Source organism: Priapulus caudatus, unplaced genomic scaffold (genome assembly GCF_000485595.1).
Source record: "Priapulus caudatus unplaced genomic scaffold, Priapulus_caudatus-5.0.1 Scaffold9, whole genome shotgun sequence".
Taxonomy (NCBI): Eukaryota; Metazoa; Priapulida; class Priapulimorpha; order Priapulimorphida; family Priapulidae; genus Priapulus; species Priapulus caudatus.
This window is the reverse complement of record NW_014577070.1, coordinates 400,768-412,986: the sequence shown is the minus strand read 5'-3', so window position 1 is coordinate 412,986 and position 12,219 is coordinate 400,768. Positions and strand designations below refer to the sequence as shown.

Sequence of the window (12,219 nt, the reverse complement as noted above, 5' to 3'; positions counted from 1 at the left end):
ATTCCTTTAATAGTTTTCGTGTGCTAGTACTTGCTATGTACAGATTGCTTGCTATTTGCAGATGTATCCTTGGTGAGCTCTTCACAAAGAAACCCATCTTTCAAGCAAATCAGGAACTGGCACAACTAGAGCTCATCAGTAGGGTTTGTGGCACGCCAAACCCTAGCGTATGGCCTGATGTGGTAAAATTGCCACTCTTTCATACCATGAAGCCAAAGAAAATGTACCGGCGGCGCTTGAGAGAGGAATTCTGTCTGTAAGTGTATCGACCACGCGTGCAACATGTCTTGAACAGTGAGGATTCACTGCCTTGCCATGTGTACGTGACATGGTGTGAGCACATCCTTAAATGTCTTTGTCATTTGAAATGGTGATGGTGAGGTGTTGACAAAATGTTTCTCGGAGCGTAAACATGTTTTATCATGACCGGTTATAAAGAAAATGCTGAAATGTTTAGGAAGCAGAAGTTTGATATCCTTTCATTTGCGCTCATCTAGATTGCAGTCCACGTTCATGCAACTGCTGATGTGACTAATATACATATTTTCATACATTAGTTAAATATAGCTAGCTAAATAGTTATATATAGTGTATTGTATTGGTGACCTGTGTACTGTACACTGTCATGTGGCGCCACCTATAATGTATCGTCAATAATTTGCACGTGGCATTTTGTAGTTTTGTGCAATGAATAATCTAGTGGTCTCAATGCTGCAGACTACCTGCACCTGCACTGGATCTCCTAGACAAAATGCTGGAATTAGATCCACTAAGGCGAATCAGTGCTCAAGAGGCTCTGGCATGTTCCTGGCTACAAGATCTCGATCCAGATAAAATGCCTCCACCAGAGTGAGTTCTCGGTTCTAGTTTAGTCTCCTATAGTTCAGGGGCCCGTTGTCAGAAAAAAATTAGTCTTAACATTAGTCTTAATATTAATTTCCACTCGTAAACCGTTGACAGAAACATCGCAAAGTTACGAGAATGAAAAATCCTCGCAAATATCGTCTTAGCATTATGATAGCCCAGACCCTCTTGTAACTTTAATATTAAGGTAAAAATAACACATTTACACTAAGAATTACAATTATAGTGATATTATATTTTATATTAATGAGTAAAATGTGTTTTTCTTGAAAAACGTCAATAACATTAATTATCTACCGATCGTAAAACAAAACAAAACATTTACAAATGGCGTGTGGCATTTGTTCTCTTGTTTTAAATACTTTGTTACTGGCCACAACTTTCGCGTCTCATGTTACAGTGTGAGAATTTGTCTTGTTGTGCAGAATAAATTCAAGACCGTGTCGTTTTTTCATCAAATATTATTTATTTGTTGTTGACCCATAATGATACACATAAATTACTGTGATGTACAATAAATGTGTATGAATTTGAGTTTTATGATTGATTCTCATCCAATCAGCAGCCTTGTGACATCAAATTATGAAGTTCCTGTTATCGTAAGTTTTCTCATAGCTGCGATGCGTTTCTGTCAACGCTATTCTCGTAACATTAACATTAGTCGTAAGTGTTATCTTGGCATTAACAATTAGCATTAACTTTACGATGTTTCTGACAACGGCCCCCCCGGCTCTTGTCTGGTGGCATGTAGTTAATAAACTGTACTGGTGCATAAGGCTGTGAATATCACTGGTATATTAGTTGTTTCAGCTAGCTTAGCAGAGTATTTTCAATTTACCAGATGGCAAGTAGTTTTTTTCGTAAGACATTTAGTCACTGTTTTTTTTTGCAAATCGCTTTGCAGCCTGCCTCTGTGGCAAGACTGCCACGAGATGTGGAGCAAGAAGCGCAGGAAGGCGTTGCGGGCCGAGCAGGAGGCTGCCCGACAGCCGGGCAGCCAGCGGCAGGGCATCCCACACATCGACTCTGCAGCCAGCCTGCCGCTGCTCGGCGATGACTCGGCGACGCAGGACGCCCCCGCGTCTGCCGACAGGCAGAGCAAGACCGACAGCAAGGAGCCGACGCCGAAGGACGCTCCGCCGTTTGCAATGAGGGAAACGCCGGGCAGCGGTTCGAAGGGCACGCCGTTCACTACTGAGCCTCAGCAACAACAGCAGCAGCAGCAGCAGCCGCAGCAGCTGTTGTTGTTCGGTCAGGACGAGTCGTCGTCGTCGCACACGCCGGCGAAGACGGAGAGCGCCGCCGCGGATGCTGCGGACGTGAAGAGCGGCGGCGAGGGGAGCGGCGGCGGCGGGCTGACGGCGACGGTCGCGCGCATGCTGCAGTCGCAGCCCGAGCTCAGCGTCGAGCAGCTCACGAAGCAGCTCAATCTGAGCGCCGACCCCAACATCAAGACGCTGCTGGAGGCGCTCAACCTGCAGCTGCTGCTCGCCAACGCCGCCAGCAGGCAGCAGAGGGACTCTAGCGCGGAGCCGCCGGCCGCCGGCTCGAGGACAGGAGGCGGCGCGGTGCTGACCGCCGCGCAGCCCCTCGTGCCAGGCAGTGACGACTACGGTGATAGTAGTAGTGGTGGCGGCGAGCGGCCGGCCGAGCAGCAGCATCAACTTGTGTACAATAACGGCCAGGGCGACGTGCATGGTGATCGTGCTCAAGCGGCGAAGGAGGAGTCGCAGCATTTGTCGACTGGTTTGAAGGCTGCCTTGGCACAGATGCTGGCAGCGCAGGGCATGAAGGTGAGCTTCGCCGCATCGACGGGCAACAGCACAGAGCCGGCCCAGCCGAACTACACTTCAGCTACTGCGGCCGCATTCCCCGACGGATCCTACGCATCTGACTCTAACAGTTATGGTAATGTCACTGATATATGTACAAGTGCTTTGAGGCACACGTTTTCGACTAATTCATTGGGTGACTCTGTTATTAGTGATGGGAATACGTTGTTAGGTGCTCCTGGAATTAGGGGTCAGGAGAATGAAACTAACATCATGTCATTATTATTGCCTGAAACGCCCACGTCACTCCCACCGAAACCTTCCCTGCCATCCATATTGAAAAAGATCACCGTCAATCGGTCAGATAACTTGCAGGTTAATTACGTGCAGGAAAAGCTCGTTGTTGAGCGGTATGACTATTCTAGTTCTGCACATGTTACTGGTTACGCGTTTAATTCCATGTCTAGTGATGGGAGGCAGGTGGATAGATTATTTCAGAGCGATGCTGCAGGTGGCGCTGTCAGACAGTCTGTCCGCAACGAGCAGGGTCCTCGTGAAGGTTTGTATTCGGATAAATGGTCCGAGCCTTACGATGGCCATCCAGGAAGACGGTCGCCACCTCTAAGGCCTGGCGCACAGGGTTACATTGGTGATGGTAGGTACAGGACGTCTGAAGGTCGCGTACCCGGCGATCCGTATTTTGACCAAAAACTGTCGAAGGATGAAGAGAGACAGTTTGACAGAGGGGTGGGGAGGCCCGTCAAAGAGGTTATAGAATACGATCCCAATATAAGAGCAGGGGAAAGACATCCTCCGTCGAATTTTGATGAGAGGATGGCGCCTCAAGTCATTGACTATACCGAACGTGGTCCGTGGACAGGCCAGCGCCGCGGAGAGGCCGGTCCGGCGGGGGAGAGACCGGACAGGTTTTTCCCCGGAAGACCTGAGAGAAATTTCGGCGAAGGTTACGAGGGTCGCGAGCAGGTGCCCCCGGCTTCCCGCGCTAGGCAGTCGTTCGATTATTCGCAAGACTCGTACCGAGCGTCTCCGTCCGAGTCGCGGGAGATGATGCGCAGGGCTTCGGGCGACGAAGCATCGAGAACCGGGCCGCAGCGTGGAAGCGCCGCCCCCGCGAATGCCTCGAGGGAAACGCATCCCTACTACGGAGGAGCGGACGCAAACGCGCGAGAGCGGACCGACTGGAACGAGCCGGAAGAAACGGACCGGCATCAGTACGACGCGTACCCGTCCGAGGAATTTGAGGACCTGCGGCCCGGACGACCGGAAAGCGGTGGCAGTGACATGTCGATAGACACGGAAGAGGGCAACGCTGTGGGCACCACGGATCGTTTGCCAGGAGCCGGTTCCGGCGGAGCGAGTAGAGATGGCGGGGCGGACGTCCCGCCAAGAAGGCTGCCGTTAGACAGCTCTCCGGAATTGGATGACAGTGAGATGTTGAAGAACGTGAAACAGAAACTAGGTGGCGATCCCGAACGGTCGGATACGAACGAAGCGGTGAGCGAGCGTGAGTTGTCAGCTCAGAAAGTAGAAGCCGAGAAGGTAAGTACATGGCCAACTCAAGATGACACTGGTAACAAGGGAGAACGTGGAGGACCACCTCCAGTGCAAGGTGAAAACAGGGATGAGCACAGGGGACCACTTCCAACACAGGGTGGAAATACCGAGCCAGTTGGCGGGCTGCCTCGAGTCTTCGGTGGCGATGTGAAGCAAGATGGTGCGCCACCTACATTTCCGGGAGAGTTTCATCCTCACTCCATGGGTTCACAGGAGAGATTTCATTCCTCGCCTAATCTCCGACCCCGGTTCCAACAACCTCCACCTCAGAGACAGCAGGGCCTGCTAAGTCCACCAGTACAGCAGCACACGAGCAGCTTAGCTAACGTAGCGTATCAAGAGCCAGTGCGCCAGAGTTTGAATCCACTTCGTCCATGCTTTGGTGAAGGCCAGATTCGGAATCGACCACCACTTTCTCGTGTTCAGGTTGGGAATGGATCACCATTCCAGCAGGGGCATATAAGGAGCAGATCACCATTACCGCAAGGTCACATTGGGAACAACCCTGTAACAAAACTAATGGATGTGCCAGTTAATGAGGACAGTGCAACTAGTCATGAGGAAATAGACCCGTCTGTAGGCGAGGATGGTCTGGGACATATCAACCCAATGCCCTTTGCTGGCATGGGAAGAGGGCCTCCACCATTCATGCCAAGAGGAGGTCCTGGGAGAGGAGAATGGGCTAGGGGAAGGGGTAGAGGTGGTTTCTACTAATCATAAAGAGGGTCAATAATGTAACTACTGCCGCAATGAAAATAGTCATATAGTTTATTGAAGAGAGTTGAGTGCATATTTTTTTGTGGAATATATCGACAAGTATCATGTAGTGTGTAATTGTACTACCTTACCACGTTACCATATAATGACATGATGCGGAGGTTGATGGTGACCTGTATATATATTCAGTGTGTGCATCTATGTGTTACATTTCTTTGAGGTTTCATGGTGGTTGGTGTGTCAGGTATGTGGGTTAAGAAGGGTTATATGTACATGGCCTTGTATGTCACTTACATCGTGAACCTTGTTTCTGATTTGCCTGTTGGTTGCTTCCTACGTTTCTTGTCTATTTATGGCCAGTGCCTGGTGTTTCCTGCCCTTATTGTTGCATAAATGTTCTTTTTTGAAATGTGTTAAATAATTTTCATCTTTCAGAAAATTACATAAGAACAATAGAAAATATTGTTGAAATATTTCGTTCTGCACCGGTAATAATATGATTTTTCCTATGAAGTAGGAAATAATTATCTATGTTCCAGCAATGTGACACAACTCCTGCTAATTAGTTGTATTATTGCATGTATATGCAAAATCAATTTCGTTTGTAGAAAAATATTATGAACTGCACACTCTGATAATATGATGCTGACTGCCACCCGATATTGTAGTGATTGTTGGCGCTATTGTTTTATCGTTTATGTATTCTAATGATGTCACGGTGCAGCTGTGAACGCAGCTGGTTATCCTTGTATGTTTTCATCATAGAAGGCAGAGTGGTTTTTCTTTCATGGTTGTAATGAGATTTCATTAAGGGTGGCATTGTAACAGAGTGTAGGCAGTTCAGTGGCTAGTTGCCCCTTCTCACAAATGTAAGTGCTTACACCTAAGTAAAATTTTGAAAATGATTTTCTTTTTTATTGCTTGTTTAAACTACAAAGTGAATAAAAACAGTGACAAGCAACTTGGACGAATGTGTTATCCTGCAGGTTAGCCAGTCAATCGGCAAGTTATGCAGCAGTAAACACCTCCAAGTAATCTTTGAAGTATATTTTTATACTGCCTTGTCTAAACAAAGTTATACACGGTAAGAGATCATGCCTATGGTATTAGTACAATGGTAATCTCAACACGGAAACACATATTGCTCTTTGAACAGAGGCAGGACCAGGAAGAAGGGTAAAAAGTGCACGTCCATGGTATATACCATAAACCGTTCTATACTAGGTTAGAGTTTAGCTTTACCTACGTAGCCATTTGCACCGTCAGAGGCTGGGCTAAATGGTTAGAGCTAGATTGTACGTAGATAGATTAGGCACTACTATAGAATGGTTCAAGCATATATTAAAAGCAAAAGGGACATACCATATAATACTCCGTACTGACTGCAAAATTTGATATTCTATTAAACTAGCGCGCGCCAGGCCCAGTCCTGATGCGCGCCAAATCGTAGCGTGCAGACTGCATATTTGTTCCTACATTAAATGAGTCATCCGTTCTCTGTTCAGCTCGCCATGTCACCCCGCAGACAGCGAGGAGCGAGCGTACAATTACGTGACCTAAATAAGGCTATGCGCATGCGTATTGCGATTTAGCACCCGGTCTGGCCCGCTTGCTGCGTACAGACACACACACAAGCGGGCTAAGTTATCCCGGGCCTGGCCCTCCTTTATTTGCGGGCCCAAATTGGAGCGGGATAGCGTGTACACACTGCAAAAATTTTGTGCGGGCCTGGCGTGCACTAGTTTAATACCATATCAAATTCGTAGTCTGTACGGGGTATAATATGCCAGTACAGGAAAACGAAAAATCAAGTGTCATGACCATCAGTTCCTGACCAGAGTTTCTGTGGGAGGGAGGGAGGGAGGGATGAGGGGTGCAGCATCTCCCTCTAAAACGTTTTCAAAGTTTTCAATATTACATCACAGAATTTCTCGAGTGTTTTTATTTTAAAATTATTTATATTATTCAAAGGTTTTAACCTGATTCTGTTATGTCAAACGAAAATGGGGTTCTACAACAATTTCCTATATCAAAGCCATTGCCTATTTTTTGGGAGTCAATAAGGGCACTTGCCATGTAGATCCCTCACCTTTGGGTTTAGCCAAAGATTAAAATAGATCGACCTCACAACAAAATGCCTATATATGGTTACAGTCCTATAGACCGAAGGTCCGATAGACCGAAGGCCTGATAGATCGAAGGTTTATTCGAATACGCAGTGGTTACACGTCCGGAATCGGTCACCTAGCCTCCAGGCTACGCATCCGGACATCCACTGATGCCGTATTCGAACGTGAATATGCCGCACATCCACCGATGCCACTATAAATCATATAATGCCACTATAAACCATATATATGCCCTAACCCTAACCCTAACCCTAACTCTAACCCTAACCCTTTGCAACATTTGGTCTATCGGACCTCCGGTCTATAGGGCTGCCCCCCTATATATACCTACTGCGAGCATACTTGCAGTGTGAAAACATTACGAAATGTTCTCATTGAGTCAGAAATGTGCTCCGAAGTTGGCTATTTTGAAAACTTCTGTGTACGCAAGTTAAGTGCCAGATAACGCAAAATAATATCGATACGCCATAGCGCAAATAGTTCCTGGAATGAAAACACTATATTTGTTTCCTGGTTGCATAAGTAATGTAGATAACGATATATGATTGTATCCCCCCCGACGAAGTCGGCGAGGATACTATGGTTTCATGTCTCCCCAGCCGCCGCCGCCGCCGCTCGGTCCGCCGCAGAGAATTTCCCTTCCACTCTATAACTCGACCCCTAATTGACCTAGCGTGACCAATCTTGGTATACTTACACATCTTGGGGAGAAGGTGTGCAGAGTACCAAAACCAGGTCACTGCGACCTTCATTTGACCTTTACCTTGACCTCGTGATCATATTTCCCTTCGCGCCTCTCTAACCTCGGCCCCTATTGACTTTAGCGCCCCCCCTACCAACTTGGGTATGACCTACAATCTTGGCGGGAGGTGAGCAGCGTACGACCAGTGTCACCCCGCTGCGACCGTTATTTGACCTTGCATTCATATTTCCCTTTCCGCACTCCCTACTCGCCCCTAATTGACCTAGCGCTACCCAAAACCATCACTACGCACCTTTATTTTACCTTACTTGACCTTGATCATATTTCCCTTGCCGCTGCTATAACTCGGCCCCTAATAATATTGACCTAGCGCGAGCCACCAAACTTGTATACTTACACTCTTTGGGGAAGCGTGTGTCGCGTACCGAAACCACGGCTCACTGCACCTTTATTTGACCATTGGACCTTGATCTTGACGCTTCATCATATTTTTCCTTCCGACCTCTATAACTCAATCCCCTACTAATTGACCATAGCGCAGACCAAACTTCGTATACTTTCACATCTTGGACGAGAACACGGGGCGATACATGTAGTTGCCGCGACAACTTGCCCTTCTTAGTTTATAACAAATGTCAATATTTTGTACTTGAATAAAACATCGAATAATTGAATTATAAACTTGTTTATCATAGAAAGGAACTGTTACTGAATCAGACTGATCGCCTCCACTGCTTCGCGGAGTGTGTAGCAATCACAGTTGGTTGACTACGTTCGTAAAGAGCGAGTTAGTTTCGTTTAGATTTTAAGAAGAAATGTTACTTGAAGGTTAGAATATTAACTGAGATTTAGTCGAATTTTTGCAACATATGGCAAGCTCACAGTAGGTATATAGTATATATTGCATTAGCTGCGAAGTGGCATCTGCTTAATGTTACACGTGGCTACTGGTGTCCGCGTCATCCATTAGACAAAGCTCGGCACAGTTCCAAATCCACGTCACGATTAGGCCACGCCGCCCCTTTCAAATCGGTTGATTTTACTGCGATTTACCTATTGCTTCAAAGGTTACTCCAAAACACTTTTTTTGATAAAAATACTTAAAGGTAAGATAATATTATGGGGTGAAAACTTATGTGTTTATTTGTTTATTTTTACTGAAAAAATCATAGATTTCACATAATGAAATATAGGATTCTAGGAAATACCCCCCCGGACAATTACCTCCTTATTGCCACTTCACCCCCGGACAATTATCCCCCCGGACATCACCCCTTTCGGACATTTACCTCCGGACGATTTTCCCCCCAGATGTGCATTTACACCCCGGACAATTACTCACTAGTGTTGTATTATTCATTGTTTGAGATCAGTGATCCAGGGAGGAGTCGAGAGGGAGGAAGAGGTGGTGGAGGAGGAGGAGGGGAGAGAGGTGGTGAAGAGGGAGGGAGCAAGTGTGGTGGATGGAGAAGTGGATGGAGGGGGAGGCGAGAACGTGGTAGAAGGTGGGTGGAGGAGCCAGGGTAGAGCACAGGGAGAGCGTAGCGGAGGGCCAGGTGGTGGAGGAGGAGGAGGAGGGGAGAGAAAGGGCGAGGGGGGGGCGGTAGAGAAGTGTGCCTCTACCTCCCTCCTCTCCTCCTTGCCTCTCCTCCTCCTCTCCTCATCACGAGTTCTCCCTCCTCTTCCTTCCTCCCTCAACACCCGGCCTGCACCTCTCTCGGCCTCCTCCTCCAAAGCTAACCTTCTCGGTCGTTCCTTAACTCGCTCCTCCACTACCTTCCGGTCGTCCTCGTAATTCTCCCTACTCTAATTGTCCGGCGGGTAAGTTGTCTGTGGGGTAATGTCCCGGGGGGGGGTAATTTCCAGGGGTAAAGTCCGGGGGCGTATTTGTATGATAACCGAAATATTTTACCGGACGCGTAGCCACTGCCTTAATGTTATCCTGAAACCAGAATCGACAACTGGTTAATTATTTACTGGATAGTGTCCATGACCTATGATGACATGGCACAAAGCAACACTTTCTCTGCCAATCGTGTTTTGAATATCTTACGTATTCAAGTGACATCCATACATTACTGAGTCACGCCATTTCACGTTATTGGCATTAAGAGAAATTAATTGTTAAAAATCATTTGGAAACGAATTGGATCATTTTCCTAACCATTTCTAAGCTTTCTAGCTTTTTTTGATGCGATTTAATATCGAACTGACGCTCGTCACTGTGTCTATGTACAACGGTAATAACGGCTAAGGAAGTTTTATGAATCATTACGTACATAGACACTTGCCCACGCGCGTACTCGGGTACTTGCGCCCCAAACAAGCACGCATCGTCTGCTTACCTAACTATTGTAAAGCCAGCCATTCGTCGCGTTGCCGAGTTCTGGCAAGAGATGGCACGTAAGTCTAGAACGGCTTCACTGTGTGCGCGTATTGATCTGAAAGGTCTGCACACGCTCACGCGCGCGCACACAGCGTGTGCTTGTGGTAGGGACTGTGAACATCCTCATCGCGCAGTTGCGTTATTTCAGCGGATGACGCAATCTGTATTTAGCCGTTGAAATGCGAAATTATGTGCGCGGCCGGTCACGGACTGAAAGGCCGTGATGTAATCTGGCCGTATTTGAAGCGCGCTCGCATTTGCTAATGATTATGACAACCAGCATCTAATTTGATGATGGCTAAGACAACCACTTGCAGTAGAGTGCGCAAGCAACGTGCAGATAGCTATATAGTACGCAATAGACGTATGTAGTGGGGGCCGTCAGAATTAGTCGAAAGTAGTCGGAAAGCATGTCTGTGTGCTGTCGTGCAAGAACTTCTCTCCGCATCTCTGCAGAATGGTATAGGCTTTCTTATTCCTTTTACACATTGTTTTAGTTTCATTTACATTGACAGAAAGTCGGTACTTTGTCGCTTGTCGAATCCCAACAATGACTAAAAGTAAGGTAAATAAGTCTTTACACAGGGTAACAGTGTGGATAAAGGTGAGATTCTTGTATAGGCTTATTACTTTCCTTGGGCGTGAGAAGTCAAACTCATCGCGTTACCTGTTTTTAGCTTCTTTTCTCGATACGTGCGCATGTGCTTGTTACCTGGCACGTGATTGCGTGTCGATCGTGGCAGGTGCGTCTCGCGCTATCGTCGTTTTTGAATCGGAAAGCAGCACGCAATGCAATAATATCAAGAGCGTATAAAGAAGGTAATTTTTATATATACGCTCTTGATAATATATAATCAGCAGTGAGTAAAAAAAACACGCTCGTTTTCAATCACTCCTGAACACGCGCACACAATTCCTATTATTTATTATCAGGAGTGTCATAATATCAGGAGTTAATAAAGACAAAAATAAGTTAATGTCTTTATTAACTCCTGATAATAGAGATATCTATATTATGAAACTCCTGTTGTTATAAGGTGTGCAGCACTGAATGTGAGTTTCGCACATGCTCCTGCAGCCTTTTCAAGTGGTGCGATGTCAAGATAACTAGTGTATTCGTGATATCGATCTCAAGTGTCTCCGTAATTGGTCACAGCCGCTTTAGCAAGTCGTAATACAAATCTATGCGTGCATGAACAACCTGATATCGAAAGGTCTATGCGCTGAACTAATCGCTTTATACGTCGCTACAATAGTCCTCGTGGACTTCTACTAGTAGATTGTTTCCAGCCAAGGTTTTGTCGTTGACGAGGTACACTTTTTCTTATGTCACATTTCGTGACGGATTTTTTTTCCTGTGTCCGTGCATCATGGAATCTCGAAGAATCTCTAGGAAGCCATCAATGAAAAACTAAATTATTAGACAGACGTTAGACTAAATTAAACAGAATTAGTTTTATTGTGACCGAAGGGCAACGTTGAAATTAGCGCTGTGAGATGCTAGCATAAACAAGAGACTAGGCAAGAAGCTATGGCATGTATTTTGTTTCATAATTCGATTTTTTGTTTTATGGTTGATTTTATCACATATAACATTCACGGATCGAATGCTTCGATTCACGTTCGCGGTTCGAATGCTTCGATTCACGTTCACGGATCGAATGCTTCGATTCACGTTCGCGGATCGAATGATTCGATTCACGGATCGAATGATTCGATTCACGGATCGAATGATTCGATTCACGGATCGAATGATTCGATTCACGGATCGAATGATTCGATTCACGGATCGAATAATGTGATCCGTGAATCGAATCATTCGATCCATGGATTGAAATAGAGGAAGAGGGACGAGGTATATGAGGAGGGGAGAAGGTGGTACAGGAGGAAGGAGAGAAGGTAGAGGACGAGGGAGAAGGTAGTGAGGTATGAGGAGGGGAGAAGGTGGTACAGGAGGAAGGAGAGAAGGTAGAGGACGAGGGAGAAGGTAGTGAGGTATGAGGAGGGGAGAAGGTGGTACAGGAGGAAGGAGAGAAGGTAGAGGACGAGGGAGAAGGTAGTGAGGTATGAGGA

General features: G+C 46.5%; 1 protein-coding gene across 2 annotated transcripts in view; it reads left to right on the top strand.

Moving 5' to 3' along the window:
* The window catches only part of LOC106806658 (cyclin-dependent kinase 13-like), a 33,376-nt gene that overhangs the window by 7,042 nt on the left and 14,115 nt on the right, over positions 1–12,219 (top strand). The window contains exons 6-8 of one of the 2 annotated variants that reach the window (XM_014808678.1): positions 62–256; positions 718–849; positions 1,769–2,772. In XM_014808678.1, coding sequence (XP_014664164.1) covers positions 62–256; positions 718–849; positions 1,769–2,772 — 1,331 coding nt within the window. Of the gene's footprint in view, positions 1–61; positions 257–717; positions 850–1,768; positions 5,834–12,219 lie in introns of those variants that run through there. The other variant, XM_014808671.1, reaches the window with a different exon arrangement.